At 44.5% G+C, this 20,148-nt stretch overlaps 1 protein-coding gene across 1 annotated transcript in view; it reads right to left on the bottom strand.

Annotated features, from left to right (window-relative positions):
• pgfb (placental growth factor b) overlaps positions 1–20,148 on the bottom strand; it is a 53,148-nt gene that overhangs the window by 3,087 nt on the left and 29,913 nt on the right. Inside the window, exon 2 of the mRNA XM_061893719.1 lies at positions 19,284–19,320. Coding sequence (XP_061749703.1) covers positions 19,284–19,320 — 37 coding nt within the window. The remainder of the gene's footprint in view (positions 1–19,283; positions 19,321–20,148) is intronic.

The following is a 20,148-nucleotide window of genomic DNA, read 5'->3' as shown; positions in this document are numbered from 1 at the left end:
TCACAAATATCACAATTAGACAGTATTCCAGTGTGCGCCCATTCAGAGACTGCATTGAATTGTATTATGACACATTCAAGTTCTACTCAGCATATAATAGTAACTGAATAATTACCTTTGTCAGATGCTCATAATTAGTAATTATGAGCATAATTAGTAATTATGAGGATATGATGAAGGTCAGTTACGTTATCATGATGTGTTCACTGTGGTCCTGTAAAATAGTGGAACGTTTGAATAGCCTAAATACAAAAAAGTTAAATGTTCAAATATTTGTTATTTGTTTTCATAGCAATATAGAATAAAAGACAACATAATAGCTGAAAACATCCATCCATCCATTTTCTACCACTTATCCCTTTCGGGGTCACGGGGGATGCTGGACCCTATCTTAGCTGCATTCGGGCGGTAGGTGGGGTACGTTCTGGACAAGTCGCCACCTCATCGCAGGGCCAACACCGATTGACGGACAATATTCACACTCACATTCACACACTAGGGCCAACTTAGTGTTGTCAATCAACAGCAAAGTCAAAAAGACTATTTGGAATTACGGACAGTTTTACACTGACTTTCATATCATAACATTAACTGTGACTGTCGCAGATGGGGAAAGGGCTTTGAGCAAACTGAAACGAGTTCACAACTATCTCAGATCCATAACAAGCCAAGAGGTTGAATAGCTGTGGTAGACTTACAATTGAAAGCCAGCTAAGCCGACAGTTGGACTTCAAAGACCTCCTGATGAGACTTGCAGTGAACAAACAAGCCCATTTAAACTTGAACTTAGATTAAATGAGGCTTGTTGTTGTTTATTTTTGCCTAAAACAACGTATTCCATGTGTTCTTTATTTTTGCTTGCACATTTACTTACACACTGTCTTGACTCAGGACACTTAGTTTTTTTGCATACCAGTGCTCGATTGGTAAATACAAAAAATACCCACTATAATCATTTGTTATATGGTTAATTGGAATTGCAACTGATTGATTTCCAAATCCAAGAAATGAGAATAAGACGACTAGTAATACATACTTTACAGAATAATACACCAACTTGTTAAGTCGGTAATTATAAAAAAGGCAACAAATTGGGTCTATTACACCAGGCATCGTCAAGAACACTGAAAAAAAATTAAGGTGGCAATGAATATGGTAAAGGGGCCCAGAATTCCTAGCAACGGCCCTGCATACAAGACATTGATTGTCTTTAAGGTATTTTTTTCATCATATATTCCACCCTAGCCTGCCTTCGTCATCCAAGAATCAACATGTTTTAGACCAGCAAAACCAAAGCCCAAATCATAAGTCAGAAAATGGCAAGAAGTATGTTCTACACTTTAGTAACTCACTGAAGATTGTCAATGATATGGAAACAGCATTAAAACAAAGAAGCAATATTTTCTTTGAAGAATCAGGCCTCTTCTGGTAAGAAAAAAGGCAAAGGAGACAGGAGAAGTCTGCATTGATGAGTGAATGACCCCTTTAGGCAATTTTACTCCGGGCAAGAGATAAAATACATAAAATGTTTGTCCAGTTTCTCCAGATGAACTGATGCCAAATTTTGAAGTACATTAGGGGAAAGATGCATTTGCTGATTACAAGTTGGGAATTGGGGCAGTTGCAGTCCTGCGCATGGTTGAAATTATTCCCATGTGTAATTTGACTGCTACATCACATCTATCAAGCGTTCACTATGTAAAACACTTTGAAACACTAAAGAAAAGCGCGATATCAAACGTAATTCACAATTCATCGATGAATGCTGTGCTGTGCAAGCAACCGGAACTAGGGACGTAACCGTGTGATTTCGTATCCCTGTTATTGTTATCATTACTATCAATATATTGTTGAATATCCTTAAAAAGTACTTAAACACACACAAAAATATTTTAATGACATTTTATTAAAAAACTAAACAAACAAAAAAACACTTTATTTTCCTTGGCAGAAGGAACAACATTTTCTTGAATCAAGTCTGGACATGGTCAGTAAGATGGAATAGTCCATTGCATGAGAAGGGAGGGTGAAGCTTTAAAAACGATCATGATTAAGTATTTTTATGTATGCTTGAGCGCACAAATTAAGACAAAAAATTAATAAATTTATTAATTTTTTGTATTTAATTTAATTTTAAGTATTTGTTTATGCGATGGATTCACAGTGGCATAGGGGTTAGTGCGTCTGCCTCACAATATGAAGGTCCTGAGTAGTCCTGGGTTCAATCCCAGGCTCGGGATCTTTCAGTGTGGAGTTTGCATGTTCTCCCCGTGAATGCGTGGGTTCCCTCCGAGTACTCCTGCTTCCTCCCACTTCCAAAGACATGCACCTGGGGATAGGTTGATTGGCAACACTAAAATTTGGCCCTAGTGTGTGAATGTGAGTGTGACTATTGTCTATCTGTGTTGGCCCTGCGATGAGGTGGCAACTTGTCCAGGGTGTACTCCGCCTTCCACCCGATTGCAGCTGAGAAAGGCGCCAGCGCCCCCAGCGAGCCCAAAGGGAATAAGCTGTAGAAAATGGATGGATGGATGTTTATGCAAAGTTTGGAGGCAAGGCAATTGCCTGTGTTCTTCATCAGGCAAACACACAGGTTAAATGTGCACAATTGAATAGCTTAGTTGCTCGGACAGCAACGTGTTTTACACAATTTAAACTTGTAAAAACACATTGGTGTCTGATCAACTAAGCTTGGGGTGGGACATTTTTAATGAGGAGATACATTATTAGCTATGTTTGCATTAAATATTTCCACTTGGTTAATTGGAAATCCAAAGACACTGTTTGAAAAAATAACACCAAGCTTAATCTTTAATTAGAGCCAGTACTCTCTGCAGTTGAGTAAATAAACCACCTCTCTCGTTTTAAAATAAATTTATTTCCAAAAGGACCGTATCGGATTAGAATATTCTGATTGACGTGTTTATTTATATGTAGCATTTTTTATTTTCATTGGGCCTTTATTTGTGTAAACATGGCTATTGTGTCTTTATTCATGCTTGAATTCAAGCACGCTAACTTTCTTCTCTAGAAACTTGGTTTTAAAATAATTTAGAAAAGTTTTACTACATTTTATCATTAATACCGTTTATTGTTACATCCTTAAATGGAACCATAACAGAAAACCTTGTACCAAAGTCATGTCTGTTGCCAGATGACAAAGGAAGGGAAGTGCCAATCATGCTAATCGGGATCAGGAGAAGTCCTTAGTTTGCGATCACACAGTAGTATGATGAGCTATTGATGATGGCTTCCACTGCACATGGGAAACATGTCTGCACCATATGGTCTGAGAAAGACAAAGTCCAGAGGCCTCAAGTATAAATAGAAAATAAATTATTGGACATCAGGAAGAAGGTAAAGAAGAAGATGGATGTGCATGACCTAAAGAGACTAGCTGATCGGCGATAAAGTAGTGCTCACCCATTGTAAAATAATAGTCGCTGCAGTGGTGACTCTAATTACCCCCAATATAAATATAATTTGTGCAATTTGCAACAAAATGTGTTCATACAGTAGCCTGCTCACAGACAGATTATAGTTTCTTCTGAAAATTATGTAAAATTTTGTTTGCATCCTTTTAAAAGTAAACATGCCAGCATATATACAAAACCCAAAACCAGTGAAGTTGGCACGCTCTGTAAATCGTAAAAAAAAAAACAGAATACAATGATTTGCAAATCCTTTTCAACTTATATTCAATTAAATACGCTGCAAAGCCAAGATACTTAACATTTCAACTGGTAAACTTTGTTATTTTTTGCAAATATTAGCTCATTTGAAATTTGATGCCTTCAACATGTTTCAAAAAATCTGGCACAAGTGGCAAAAAAGACTGAGAAAGTTGAGGAATACTTATTAAACACTTATTTGGAACATCCCACAGGTGAACAGGCTAGGTGGGAACAGGTGGGTGCCATGATTGGGTATAAAAGTAGCTTCCATGAAAGCTCAGTCATTCACAAACAAAAATGTTGCCAGGGTCACCACTTTGTGAACAAATGCATGAGCAAATTGTCGAACAGTTTAAGAACAACATTTCTCAATTTAGAGATTTTACCATTTACAGTCCGCAATATCATCAAAAGGTTAAGAGAATCTGTAGAAATCACTGCACGTTAGCAGCAAGGCCGAAAACCAACATTTAATGCCTGTGACCTTCGATCAAAAGGCGACATCAGTGTGTAAGGATATCACCCCATGGGCTCAGGAACCCTTCAGAAAAACACTGTCAGTAACTACAGTTTGTCGCTATATCTATGAGTGCAAGTTAAAACTGTACTATACAAAGAGAACATTTATTAACAACACCAAAAAACGCAGCTGTCTCCGCTGGGCCAGAGCTCATCTAAGATGTACTGATGCAAAGTGGAAAAGTGTTCTGTGGTCTGACGAGTCCACATTTCAAATTGTTTTTGAAAACTTTGGAGGTTGTTTCGTTCAGACCAAAGAGGAAAAGAACCATCCGGATTGTTACAGGCGCAAAGTTCAAAAGCCAGCATCTGTGATGGTATGGAGGTGTATTAGTGCCCACGGCATGGGTAACTTACATATCTGTGAAGGCACCATTAATGCTGAAATGTACATACAGGTTTTGGACCAACATATGTTGCCATCCAAGCAACTTCTTTTTCATGGACGCCCCTGCTTATTTCAGCAAGACAATGCCAAGCCACATTCTGCAAGTGTTTCAATAGAGTGTATTCGTAGTAAAAGAGTTCAGGTCCGAGTCCGGCCTGCCTGTATTCCAGACCTGTACCCCATTCAAAATGTGTGGCGCATTATGAAGTGTCAAATACAACAACGGAGACCCCAGACTTTAAAACAACTTAAGCTGTATATTAAGCAAGAATGGGAAAAAAAATCCACCTAAAAAGCTTCAGAACTTGGTCTCCTCAGTTCCCAAAACGCTCACTAAGTGTTGTTAAAAGGAAAGGTGATGTAACACAGTGGTAAAAATGCCAACTGTGTCAACTTTTTTGCAATGTGTTGCTGCCATTAAATTCCAGGTTAGTGATTATTTGCAAAAAAAAAATAAGCTTCTCATTTCAAACATTAAATATCTTGTCTTTGCAGTATATTCAATTGAATATAAGTTGAAAAGGATTTTAAAATCATTGTATTCTTTTTTTTTTTTTTTTACCATTTACACAATGTGCAAATTCACTGGTTTTGGGTTTTGTAAAAGGATATGAAAGGCTTTGACTCTTGTTGGATTACCCAATTTATTATTCAAACATAGAAGAACTACTTGCGGTAGCAGCCACGTGACATGAAGTCGGGACAATCCCCCACCGTCCCCGGTGCCATTGTGCCTCAACCACAGGCGGCCTGATACAGCTGTCCGCGCGAATGGCCAAGCTGTACTGGCATCTCAGCCACACATTGTGACAGCAATAGGTGGCAAAATGATAGCCTGGATAAATAAATAGACGTCCTAAAAAATATGATAATGCAGAATTAAATGCATTGAGGAAAAAGTGAATTTTGTGTCCTTGCCTCGAAAAACAAATATTGGCAAAGCCCGATTGACCGTCTCTGTGTGTCACCAAAGTATCCATAGCATGTAGAAATGTGCATACGTGAAGCATGACGTTGTCGTGCGGCAACGCACTTTTCCAACATCAAGTTTACTCTTGACACATCTCATCTTTGCCTTGAAAAAGGGCTTACGGCAGGTTTGTGCGTATGCAAGCTTAATAAGTGAGGCCTCTGTTCCAGGTGAGAACACGTGCAGTCACAATACCTACTGCATGGCAAGCAAAACCAAATCCTGTATCTTGTGCGTGTGATTGCTTATTTCTTTAACGTTGCCATCACCAATTCCTGGACAAAGTACAGGTCTAACAAGAAAGAGTAACCCACGAGCAAAGAACAATGAACGGTTCCTGGGCTATAAGCAGCACCTGGAAAAAGACCTGTTGTATTACCAATAACTTGACCACAATAGCAAGAGAGTGGAAGAAGCGAAAAAGACAAAGACAAGACACCGTTTAAAACAAGAATTCATGTTCAGAAGCATGTATGCATATTGTGCAACTATGGTGAAATTAAGGTTGCAAGGGCAAAACAAGATGTTGCACAAGATGCAAGATTTTCTGTAGAATAACACAGAAGAACAACAACTACTTACTGAAATACCACAGATTTGCTGTAAAATTTCAAAAAGAAAAATATTTTAGTAAAATCTATACTTTTAATTTTTAGCCCTAGAGAGGAAGGAATCACAGACGCAAAACAAAGGTTTTGATTAATACTACAGTGGACATTCTGTGATATCTAAAAACATATTTAAAATGTTAAGTTTATGTTGTAACCCTAAACGCAGACAACAAATATGAAAGATAGTTTTTCTCTCTGTTTTCACATAAGGTTATACAAACAAACAGAAATACACAATATTACTGTAGTATAGTAAACCTTAAATACGGATACATATTCTTAAGTGAATGACAATACATATCACATTGTGAATCAGTTATTATTCATCTTAAAAAGTCCATATTATTGGACATTGTGACAATTTACAGGAAATTTTATAATAAATCATAATAAATAAATAATGAATTAAAATAACGCTGTAAAACTGTTAAAGCAGTGATATCAGATGTAATCATTTTTTGACATTTTGTGAAGAAAATGTGAAAATGTGACGCATCATTTTGAAACTGTATATATGTAAAAAAAACAAAAAACAAAACAATCTGAAAACAAACAAACAAACCAAAAAAAAAATAGTATCTTGATCATTTTTTTTCAGATTACAAAGCATCTGGTAATTAATTCAGAACTGACACTTTTTAAGAGCGCTGGCCAGTATATGGTAAAGACTGGAAGATTACATGTATAAATAATGCATATATTTCAGTTTTCTTATTGCATTTTAAAAGTACAATATTGAATGATGTTTTTTGGTCATTAATGACCATTTTTTGTGATACACTGTTTTCATTAGGAGGCAGTTTACAGTGCATTAAGATATTATGTGAGATTAAAGTGCATGAAAGTATCCTAATTGTACAGTCACAGCAGGGAGTGGAATAGGAATTAATATGGTTGACCAAACAGAGAAGAAGAGAAAACAAATACTAAAAAACATGGCCATGAACGGAGGCTCACCGGAGCCGAGCTGCCCCGCGGGCACCGCTGGGACTGTTGTGACCTCTCAGGGCACGGAATGGAACCTGACACCGCAACAGCTGTTTATAAAAGACAGACATGGTGGGAGGGAAAGGCTGGGGAAGCATCCAGAGAAGACCACAGGGTCATCAACTTTAATGTTGAACAGTGCAAAAGCAGGCCACTTTCCTTTTTTTGCACTCTGTGCTCTTTCATTTCTGCATGTTCTCTTATAATTATACAAGCTCTGGCCATATGAAGAGGGTAACAAATCAAGATTATTCAGTAACTGCAACATCAATTACTACCACTAAGTCACATGAATAAATCAAACTGTATATCTATGCATGCTGCGTTAAAAGGAATGAGTCATTTGATCACTGATGATTGGATCCATTTATAATGTTAATGGCTGGTCGTCATATCAAGACTCAGTGACACTTTATTAGGTACACAATGTTATCAAAAACAACATTAATGAATAATGATTATTAACCAATAAATGATTAGGCCAAGTTGAAAACGATTAAAAATGTACAAGAAAAAAGTTGTTGGCAGTAAGGCTGGGCAAAATATAATGAGGGTTTGTCTCTGTGCGATATAGAAAATGACTATCGTGATATTCGAGTATACGTTCTCACGCAGTTGCTTTTAGCTGCGGGCATTACACTACAGCAGGGGTGTCAAACTCAAATACAGAGAGGGCCAAAATTTAAAACCGAACAAAGCCGCGGGCCAAGGTTGAACAAATTAACCTTATAGGTGGTAGCGTGTATTGTAGCGTCCCGGAAGAGTTAGTGCTGCAAGGGGATCTGGGTATTTGTTCTGTTGTGTTACGGTGCGGATGTTCTCCCGAAATGTGTATGTCATTCTTGTTTGGTGTGGGTTCACAGTGTGATGCATATTTGTAACAGTGTTAAAGTTGTTTATACGGCCACCCTCAGTGTGACCTGTATAGCTGTAGACTAAGTATGTTTGGCATTCACTTATGAGTGTGTACAAACTGCTTATATCATGAGGCTTGGCCCGGCACGCGGTAGCAGCGTGGGTAACGTTACCTGTGATGCTAGCGAAGCTGTGCGAGAGGTAATACGAGAGCAAGAAGGTGCGAATGTAGGAAAAATGTATTCCCAAGAAAAATAGCAGGGGGTCCAGGTGGTTCGGCTTCAAGCGGGAAGATGTCAAATAGACAACTTCAATTTGTCAAGTGTGGGGCACAAGCATTGCTACCAAAAGTAGCATTACTGCTAATATGTAGCATCATTTGAAAAGTTACCTGCTAATAACTTTAATACATACAGTTTTGGTCAATTGACATAGTTGTGATTTTCTTCTCTGCATGAAAGTTTAAAATGAGCATATATTAATACAGTATGAAAAAGAATGTTTTAATGTAGACACATAAAATTATCAGACTGCTGTGATTATATGTATCCTTAGTTTTAGTTTTATGCGACTTAGTATCTTTTTTGTTTTGTTTTGTTTTATACTAAGTGTGTATTAAGTGTGTAGCTTTCTACTTGTCAACTTTTACCCACTTCGTCACCTGGCTCAGCTTGGATTTTTTTATGACAGATGACAGATGTTTCACTCACCCGCTGGCTCCACTGATTCTCCTGGCTACCATCGCCCAGCAACAACCTGCCACTACGAGCTGTTTCCCGGACTGTTATCCCGGATTGTACCGTTAATAGCCCTCCTGGCTACCCGCCGACTGTCTGGTTAGCTGGCGGCTTCAGGGCTAACCGGCAACCGGCCACATCAGCGCCGCTCCCTGGTTAGCTGGCGGCTTCAGGGCTAGCCGGCAACCAGCCAGTTTAGTACAGTTCCCCGCGACCAGTGGGCCACGTAACTGGATCCCACCGGCTTTCTGTGCCATTCTTTGCCACTGCGTGAGGTACCCCCCCCGGACAGCCCTCCTGCTGTCGGTGCGATTAGTCCTTGTTGACTGGGATCACTGCCTCCACAGTTAGCTCTTTGCTAACTAGCCACCGCTCCGCAGCTTGTGGCTAACAGCTAGCCACAGTTATCTCTCTCCTAACTAGCCACCGCTCTGCAGCTGGTGGCTAACAGCTAGCCAGCCTCCAGCCACCCTGCCCTAGCAGCAACAACACGCAGCCGGCGCGGGACCCTCCCGCAAATCACGGACCGCTGTTCCTCCACCAACTCCTCTCTCCTCTCCTCTGTCATGCTGTGGATCGTCGCGCTGTGCCTGTCTCTCCATCTCTGGCCAACAAGTGTGCGGCCGTCGGCCAACGATCCCAGGCTAATAGCCACCACTGCCAGCATGCTACTCAAATACTCCGCTCTGCAACTTCTCAAACTCCTCAAACTCAACAACCACATCACCATACCTCCAGACATCACAGCAACCATCAAAACACACAGACTGTATCGCCGACCCAGATACATCCACAAAAGCTCCCACAGAAAGTTTATTTTCTCCCGGACTGAACAACACTGCATCCCATCACTCTGGTCACGCAACCGCTCCACCCCCAGTGACATCACACGTCATCACAATAACAAACCACACGTGCGCTCTGCCTATCTGCAACCATTAACCAAAGCTCCCCCACCCATCCAACTTCACCCATCCCTCAAATTCGCTCTGCTCAATACCCGCTCACTCAATAAAAATGGACAAATGCTCGGTGAATTCATAACTGACAACAACATAGACTTTTTCAGCATAACCGAAACCTGGCAAAATCCACTGGAATACATTCACCTCAACAGAGCTACACCCCCAGGATACACCTACATGGACAAACCATGTGACGGTCGTGGTGGCGGTATAGCTACAATATACCGCCAACACTTGAAACCCACTGCTGTAACCATTACAACACCCTCCTCCTTTGAGCACCAGTCATTCAAGCTGCCTGGCCCCAAACCCCTGGTCACTGCAATCATCTACCGCCCCCCCAAACCCAACCCTGCATTCCTTTCCGATCTCTCTGAATTTCTCACCCAACTCTGTGCCATTTGACCTTCAGTCATTCTACTGGGAGATTTCAACATTCATGTTGATTCCACCACCTGCAAAACTGCCACTGAATTTCTGAACATTCTCAACTCATTTAATATCACTCAACGCGTTGACTTCCCCACCCACAAAAAGGACACAACCTGGACTTAATTTGCACCACTGGACTCTCCATCAGCAACCTCACCAGCTTCAACCTCACAGACCACCTGGCCCTCACCCTGGACATAGACGTCCCCACCCCCCTTATCAAGCAGCAACACTCCATATCATACCGGAACATGAAATCAATCCACCTCCCCTCTCTTTCCGCCCTACTGACTGACACCACCTCCGATCACACCCTCACTTTGAACGCCTCCCCCACTGAACTGGTAAACAGCTACAACAGCGCACTCTCCTCCTGTCTCAATCAACTCGCCCCCATAAAAACCAAAACTGTCTCCTACACCCACATCGGCCCCTGGTACACTGATCACCTCAGTCACCTTAAAGCCAAGGGCCGGCAGCTTGAGCAGCTCTCAAAGAAAACCGCTCTCACTGTTCACCTGGACATCTACACACTACACCAACAGGAATACAGGGATGCCCTCAACAATGCACGCACTTCCCACTACTCCTCCGTCATACAATAAGGGAGCCACAGCCCCAAGATACTCTTCTCTACCGTAACCCAACTCCTCAAACCCATGGACACCACCACCACCTCATTCACCACCAGCAAATGTGGAGAATTTTTATCATTTTGTCAATCAAAAATCAACACCATCCACTCTGAACTGGCCGCCTCCTCTCCCACCTCCTTCCCTAACCCGATCATGCCCCCCCTTTACTCTCCAACCACCACCACCCACTCACCTTCTACTCCGAAATCACCACAACTGACCTATCCTCCATAACTTCTGGTATGAAAGCCTCCACCCGCATCGTCGACCCAATCCCATCCACTGTAGTGATAGCCTGCCTCCCTTCACCACTATAATTAACTCCTCCCTATCTACTGGCTCTGTCCCTCCTGCCCTCAAGCTGGCTGCCATCACCCCCATTCTCAAGAAACCCAGTGTCGACCCCAACTCCCCCAACAACTACAGGCCCATCTCCAACCTCCCCTTCCTCTCTAAAAGTCTCGAACGTGCAGTTGCCTCCCAAATCAAATCCCACCTTCACCACAATAACCTATACGAAACGTTCCAATCCGGCTTCCGCTTACTCCACAGCACAGAAACTGCCCTCCTCAAGGTCACCAATGACATCCTCCTCTCCGCCGACTCTGGTTCCCTCTCCATCCTCATCCTCCTCGACCTCAGTGCTGCCTTGGACACCATCAACCACTCCATCCTCCTATCACGCCTCCACTCACTCCTCCCTTGATTTATCCGGCACTGCCCTCCCCTGGATGAAATTCTACCTCTCTGAACGTCAACAATTCATCTTAACCAACAACTGCACCTCCTCCACTGCCCCAGTCACCCACGGCGTCCCCCAGGGCTCAGTACTTGCCCCCCTACTCTTCACCATCTACCTCCTACCTCCTACCACGGCCTTCAATTTCACTGCTATGCCGACGACACACAACTATACCTTTCCACCACGACCATCACCACCACCACCCACTCACCTTCTACTCCGAAATCACCACAACTGACCTATCCTCCATAACTTCTGGTATGAAAGCCTCCACCCGCATCGTCGACCCAATCCCATCCACTGTAGTGATAGCCTGCCTCCCTTCACCACTATAATTACCTCCTCCCTATCTACTGGCTCTGTCCCTCCTGCCCTCAAGCTGGCTGCCATCACCCCCATTCTCAAGAAACCCAGTGTCGACCCCAACTCCCCCAACAACTACAGGCCCATCTCCAACCTCCCCTTCCTCTCTAAAAGTCTCGAACGTGCAGTTGCCTCCCAAATCAAATCCCACCTTCACCACAATAACCTATACGAAACGTTCCAATCCGGCTTCCGCTTACTCCACAGCACAGAAACTGCCCTCCTCAAGGTCACCAATGACATCCTCCTCTCCGCCGACTCTGGTTCCCTCTCCATCCTCATCCTCCTCGACCTCAGTGCTGCCTTGGACACCATCAACCACTCCATCCTCCTATCACGCCTCCACTCACTCCTCCCTTGATTTATCCGGCACTGCCCTCCCCTGGATGAAATTCTACCTCTCTGAACGTCAACAATTCATCTTAACCAACAACTGCACCTCCTCCACTGCCCCAGTCACCCACGGCGTCCCCCAGGGCTCAGTACTTGCCCCCCTACTCTTCACCATCTACCTCCTACCTCCTACCACGGCCTTCAATTTCACTGCTATGCCGACGACACACAACTATACCTTTCCACCACGACCATCACCACAGCCACCCACTCCACCAGCCTCACAGACATAAAAACCTGGATGCAAAAAAACTTTCTAAAACTCAACTGCAACAAATCTGAAATAATCATCATTGGCCCCGACTCCATCACTTGCTCCACTCAGGACTTTTCATTAAACATCGACGGCTCCCTTGTCACTACCTCCACCCACATCCGCAATCTAGGTGTAATTTTCGATCCTACCCTCTCCTTCCTCCCCCACGTAAACCACATCACCAAAACTGCATTCTTCCACCTCAGAAACATTGCCCGTCTCCGGCCCTCCCTCACATCCTCTGCTGCCGAAACCCTCATCCACGCCTTCATCTCATTCCGGCTGGACTACTACAACAGCATCCTCTACGGCATCACCTCCAAAACCCTCAATAAACTGCAATATGTCCAGAACTCCGCTGCCCGCCTGCTCACCGGAACCCGCTCCAGGGAGCACATTACACCTATTCTTCATGACCTCCACTGGCTGCCTGTCAAATACAGAATCACCTTTAAAATACTCCTCACCACAAGGCACTCCATAACCTGGCTCCACCCTACCTCTCTGACCTCCTTCAGCCACATGTCCCGTCCCGTTCCCTCAGGTCTAGGTCATCAAAACTGCAATCTTCTATCCCCGGAAACATTGCCCGTGTCCGGCCCTCACTCACATCCTCTGCTGCTGAAACCCTCATCCTCGCCTTCATCTCATCCCGGCTAGACGACTGCAACAACATCCTCTACGGCATCACCTCCAAAACCCTCAATAAACTGCAATATGTCCAGAACTCCGCTGCCCGCCTGCTCACCGGAACCCGCTCCAGAGAGCACATCACACCCGTCCTTCATGACCTCCACTGGCTGCCTGTCGAATACAGAATCACCTTTAAAATACTCCTCACCATAAGGCACTCCTTAACCTGGCTCCACCCTACCTCTCTGACCTCCTCCAGCCACATGTCCCATCCCGTTCCCTCAGGTCTAGTGATGCCGGCCTCCTGGAGATCCCCAAGACCAGGCGCCGAACCTGGGGTGAAAGGGCCTTCTCCGTGGCTGCCCCCTCTCTCTGGAACGCTCTGCCCAGGCACATCAGAGATGCCCCCTCCCTCCCGACCTTCAAAACCACCCTAAAAACTCACCACTTCAGACTAGCCTTTCCAAACTGACCCAGCCCTTAGTGTTTCTTTATTCTTTTTCTTTTTTTTGTTTTCTTGCTTTCTTATCTTAGTTCTCTTTTCTAATAAAGTTGTTTTTAGCCATCTTCCTCCTCCCCCAGACCCCCGCGCCCCCACACGTAAAGCGACTTTTGGTATTTAGAAAAGCGCTATATAAATCCCAGGTATTATTATTATTATCATTATTATTATTATTATTATTATTATTATTATTATTATCAAGTGTTCATTCAAGGCTAAGGCAAAATACCGAGATATATATCGTGTATCGCGATATGAGGGGGAGGGGGGTTGGGGCGCGATGACCAAGAAGAACGCGTAGTTGGAATATAATTACAACACTTTATGTACATATTTATATTCATATTTATATAATATTTACAATTTAGAGGAGTTTGCGTGTCCCAATGATCCTAGGAGCTATGTTGTCCGGGGGCATAAAGCCCCCTGGTAGGGTCTCCCAAGGCAAACAGGTTCTAGGTGAGGGATCAGACAAAGAGCAGCTCGAAGACCTTTATGAAGATGAAAAACCATGGACCCAGATTTCCCTCGCCCGGACGCGGGTCACCGGGGCCCCCCTCTGGAGCCAGGCCCGGAGGTGGGGCACGATGGCGAGCGCCTGGTGGCCGGGCCTGTTCCCATGGGGCCCGGCCGGGCACAGCCCGAAGAGGCAACGTGGGTCACCCCTCCAATGGGCTCACCACCCATAGCAGGGGCCATAGAGGTCGGGTGCATTGTGAGCTGGGCGACAGCCGAAGGCAGGGCACTTGGCGGTCCGATCCTCGGCTACAGAAGCTAGCTCTTGGGACGTGGAACGTCACGTCACTGGGGGGGAAGGAGCCTGAGCTAGTGCGCGAAGTCGAGAAATTCCGGCTGGATATAGTTGGACTCACTTCGACGCACAGCAAGGGCTCTGGAACCACTTCTCTCGAGAGGGATTGGACCCTCTTCCACTCTGGCGTTGCCGGCAGTGAGAGGCGACGGGCTGGGGTGGCAATTCTTGTTTCCCCCCGGCTCAAAGCCTGTACGTTGGAGTTCAACCCGGTGGACGAAAGGGTAGCCTCCCTCCGCCTTCGGGTGGGGGGACGGGTCCTGACTGTTGTTTGTGCTTATGCACCAAACAGCAGTTCAGAGTACCCACCCTTTTTGGGAACACTCGAGGGAGTACTGGAAAGTGCTCCCCCGGGTGATTCCCTTGTCCTACTGGGAGACTTCAACGCTCACGTTGGCGACGACAGTGAAACCTGGAGAGGCGTGATTGGGAAGAATGGCCGCCCGGATCTGAACCCGAGTGGTGTTTTGTTATTGGACTTTTGTGCTCGTCACAGTTTGTCGATAACAAACACCATGTTCAAACATAAGGGTGTCCATATGTGCACTTGGCACCAGGATACCCTAGGCCGCAGTTCCATGATCGACTTTGTAGTTGTGTCATCGGATTTGCGGCCTCATGTTTTGGACACTCGGGTGAAGAGAGGGGCGGAGCTTTCTACCGATCACCACCTGGTGGTGAGTTGGCTGCGATGGTGGGGGAGGATGCCGGACGCATTGTGAACGTCTGGCAGAGTCTCCTGTCAGACAAAGTTTCAATTCCCACCTCCGGAAGAACTTTGAACATGTCACGAGGGAGGTGCTGGACATTGAGTCCGAGTGGACCATGTTCCGCACCTCTATTGTCGAGGCGGAAGATCGGAGCTGTGGCCGCAAGGTAGTTGGTGCCTGTCGGGGCGGCAATCCTAAAACCCCTTGGTGGACACCAGCGGTGAGGGATGCCGTCAAGCTGAAGAAGGAGTCCTATCGGGTCCTTTTGGCTCATAGGACTCCGGAGGCAGTGGACAGGTACCGACAGGCCAAGCGGTGTGCAGCTTCAGCGGTCGCGGAGGCAAAAACTCGGACATGGGAAGAGTTCGGGGAAGCCATGGAAAACGACTTCCGGACGGCTTCGAAGCGATTCTGGACCACCGTCCGCCGCCTCAGGAAGGGGAAGCAGTGCACTATCAACACCGTGTATGGTGCGGATGGTGTTCTGCTGACCTCGACTGCGGATGTTGTGGATAGGTGGAAGGAATACTTCGAAGACCTCCTCAATCCCACCAACACGTCTTCCTATGAGGAAGCAGTGCCTGGGGAATCTGTGGTGGACTCTCCTATTTCTGGGGCTGAGGTCGCTGAGGTAGTTAAAAAGCTCCTCGGTGGCAAGGCCCCAGGGGTGGACGAGATCCGCCCGGAGTTCCTTAAGGCTCTGGATGCTGTGGGGCTGTCTTGGTTGACAAGACTTTGCAGCATCGCGTGGACATCGGGGGCGGTACCTCTGGATTGGCAGCCCGGGGTGGTGGTTCCTCTCTTTAAGAAGGGGGACCGGAGGGTGTGTTCCAACTATCGTGGGATCACACTCCTCAGCCTTCCCGGTAAGGTTTATTCAGGTGTACTGGAGAGGAGGCTACGTCGGATAGTCGAACCTCGGATTCAGGAGGAACAGTGTGGTTTTCGTCCTGGTCGTGGAACTGTGGACCAGCTCTATACTCTCGGCAGGGTTCTTGAGGGTGCATGGGAGTTTGCCCAACCAGTCTACATGTGCTTTGTGGACTTGGAGAAGGCATTCGACCGTGTCCCTCGGGAAGTCCTGTGGGGAGTGCTCAGAGAGTATGGGGTATCGGACTGTCTTATTGTGGCGGTCCGTTCCCTGTACGATCAGTGCCAGAGCTTGGTTCGCATTGCCGGCAGTAAGTCGAACACATTTCCAGTGAGGGTTGGACTCCGCCAAGGCTGTCCTTTGTCACCGATTCTGTTCATAACTTTTATGGACAGAATTTCTAGGCGCAGTCAAGGCGTTGAGGGGTTCCGGTTTGGTAACCGCAGGATTAGGTCTCTGCTTTTTGCAGATGATGTGGTCCTGATGGCTTCATCTGACCGGGATCTTCAGCTCTCGCTGGATCGGTTCGCAGCCGAGTGTGAAGCGACCGGAATGAGAATCAGCACCTCCAAATCCGAGTCCATGGTTCTCGCCCGGAAAAGGGTGGAGTGCCATCTCCGGGTTGGGGAGGAGACCCTGCCCCAAGTGGAGGAGTTCAAGTACCTAGGAGTCTTGTTCACGAGTGAGGGAAGAGTGGATCGTGAGATCGACAGGCGGATCGGTGCGGCGTCTTCAGTAATGCGGACGTTGTACCGATCCGTTGTGGTGAAGAAGGAGCTGAGCCGGAAGGCAAAGCTCTCAATTTACCGGTCGATCTACGTTCCCATCCTCACCTATGGTCATGAGCTTTGGGTCATGACCGAAAGGATAAGATCACGGGTACAAGCGGCCGAAATGAGTTTCCTCCGCCGTGTGGCGGGGCTCTCCCTTAGAGATAGGGTGAGAAGCTCTGCCATCCGGGAGGAACTCAAAGTAAAGCCGCTGCTCCTCCACATCGAGAGGAGCCAGATGAGGTGGTTCGGGCATCTGGTCAGGATGCCACCCGAACGCCTCCCTAGGGAGGTGTTTAGGGCACGTCCAACCGGTAGGAGGCCACGGGGAAGACCCAGGACACTTTGGGAAGACTATGTCTCCCGGCTGGCCTGGGAACGCCTCGGGATCCCCCGGGAAGAGCTAGACGAAGTGGCTGGGGAGAGGGAAGTCTGGGTTTCCCTGCTTAGGCTGTTGCCCCCGCGACCCGACCTCGGATAAGCGGAAGATGATGGATGGATGGATGGATAATATATAACTACAAGCTCAATTCACAGACAGAGTCCCATTGCTTTTATGAGCGGTCGAGCGAGTCAAAAGCCGAAAAAGAAAAAAAAAAAAACATATATATATATATATATATATATATATATATATATATATATATATATATATATATATATATACATATATATATTTTTTTCCATTTGTGGCGGCCATAACTCTTTCGTGGCGGGCCGCCACAAATAAATGAATGTGTGGGAAACCCTGGATTAAGCTAAGACGTCAAACAATGGACAAATTTGAACCAGTTTAAGAAACGGTTTAAACTCAAAGTGCAAGAAAGAAGACTCTTGATATACATCTTGAACTTGATAAATGAGGCACAATGTAATCATTTATTACATATTCAGAAAATTGTGTGAATTATGATTTATTTATTCATGTAAACTTTATTGATTTATTTATGTAAACGTTACTGATTTAGTTATTGACTAATTGGTTGTTTGTGTTGAACATTGAGTACAGGAGCTAAACAATTGTGTGCCTGTTTGCTAAAAAACAGAAAAGGTGTATGAGTAAATAAGCTCTGCTTTTTCCTGCGCCTTTTCTGACATGTAGAAATCTGAAATACATGTTTAATTCATACATTGAACAAAAATATAAACACAACACTCTTGTTTTTAGTCCATTTGTTCATGAGTTGAACTCAAAGATTTAAAACTTATACTATATACACAAAAAACGGTTCATGTAAATATTGTTCACAAATCTGTCTAAATTTGTGTTAGTGAGCATTTCCTCTTTGGCAAGATAATTCATCCCACTTCACAGGTGTGGGATATCAAGATGCTGATTAAACAGCATGATTATTGCACAAGTGTGCCATAGGCTGCCAATAGTGAAAGGCCTACCCTGAAATGTGCAATGTTATCACACAGATGTTGCAAGCTTTGAAAGCGCATGCATTTGGCACGCTGACTGCAGGAATGTCCACCAGACCTGTTGCCCGTGAATTAAATGTTCATTTATCTACCATAAGCCGTCTCCAAAGTCGTTTCAGAGAATTTGGCAGTACATCCAACCGGTCTCACACCCGAAAACCACATGTAACCACACCAACCCAGGATCTCCACATGTAGCGGGTACATCTCCATGATGATCTGAGACTAGCCACCCGGAAAACTGCTGCAACAATTGGTTTGCATAACCAGAGAATATTCTGCACAAACTGTGAGAAACTGTCTCTGGGAAATTCATCTACATGCTTGTCGTCCTCATTGGGGTCTCGACCTGGCTGAGTAGGCAAATGCTCACATTCGATGGTGTGTGGCACGTTGGCGAGGTGATGCAAAACTCCACATTTCAGAGTGGCTTTTTATTGTGGCCAGCCTAAGGCACACCTGTGCAGTATTCATGCGGTTTATTCAGCCACACCTGTGAGGCGGGATGGATTATCTTGGCAAAGAAGACATGCTCACTAACACAGATTTAGACAGATTTGTGAACAATATTATATATTTTGTGCACATTGTAAAAGTTTTATATCTTTGAGCTCAACTCATGAAAAATGTGGGCAAAGACAACAGTGTTGCGTTTATATTTTTGTTCAGTATATTTACATGTGATGGACCATATTATATTTATTTGCTTGTTAGAAAGACATGAACACCAAAACAAATCAATAAAAGCACAGAGATTCAGTCATCAATGCACGGGGTTCTTTGTTTGGGCACTCGAATCCGCAGACAAGCAAATAGATTACATAGCTTTACAAGCAAAAATTAGCTGTATGACAATCACAGCAAAATGTTGGCATACATTTTCCATGAAAACTGAATTTTATGAAATGTAAAGCATACAAAAACCGGGGTACCACTATAAAAATCTTTAAATAAAGGGTTTTTCTTATATTCAGGGCTGTCTTCCATTCAGGTCAATACAATATGACAAAATACAAACAAACCAAAACACTCACCATTAGTTGTGCTGTTGACACTAGACATGGGTAGGCTCTGCGAAAGAGAATACAAATTGTTATGAATGAATAAAAGAAGTCAAGCTATAATACAAATTGTCCTCTCTTGCTCATTGTGTCTAACATTCACAAACCGCCCACACATATTATTGTAGTATTGTAAACCGCATAAATGGATACATTTCCTTAAGTGAATGACAATACATATCACATTGTGAATCAGTTAATTATTTTAAAAAGTCCATATTATTGTAGCTGGATATTGTGACAATTTACAGGAAATAATCAATTAAAACTCTTTTAAAACTCGTAACGCCCTGTGATTTAAAACTGCTTACATAAATAATTGGTTTCCCCTTTCAGGGACCCTCTTACTTATTTATGTTCCCAGCATTATACCATAAACAATTATTATTTTTCATTTGCTTGGGAAAACAAGGATTCTCCGCCTGTCGCCATCCCGGGCAGAGAAATCTGTGTTGGATAAAACATTCTTACTGTGGGCGGGCTAACCATCTTCCATTATTACTCCTCTGCTTGCATTTTACTGTAAGTGCTCATTTATACAATTACATAACAGCAAGCAAACAGACAATGTATTTCCTTGATAATGGAAACAAAGACAGCTGCTCTTTACACCATCTGTCCAAAATGCATCCTCTTCCTGTTATGGAGCAAAGTGAATCTGAGGATAGCATCTGTCAGCATCGTGCATTTTTCTAAAACAATGTGATTTAAGAGGAATGTCCTGCTGCCAAAGCGCTGTCCTTCACATTGTTAAACCGCTGACAGTGTCTTGTACTGGTCTCAGCGAGACAGCTCGCAGGCAGGTCTGTTTATCTACCACTGATCTGTGACAGACATT

This window comes from Nerophis ophidion, linkage group LG03 (genome assembly GCF_033978795.1).
Source record: "Nerophis ophidion isolate RoL-2023_Sa linkage group LG03, RoL_Noph_v1.0, whole genome shotgun sequence".
Classification (NCBI taxonomy): domain Eukaryota; kingdom Metazoa; phylum Chordata; class Actinopteri; order Syngnathiformes; family Syngnathidae; genus Nerophis; species Nerophis ophidion.
Note: the sequence above shows the minus strand (reverse complement) of the source record. Positions and strands in the feature narration are given on the sequence as shown.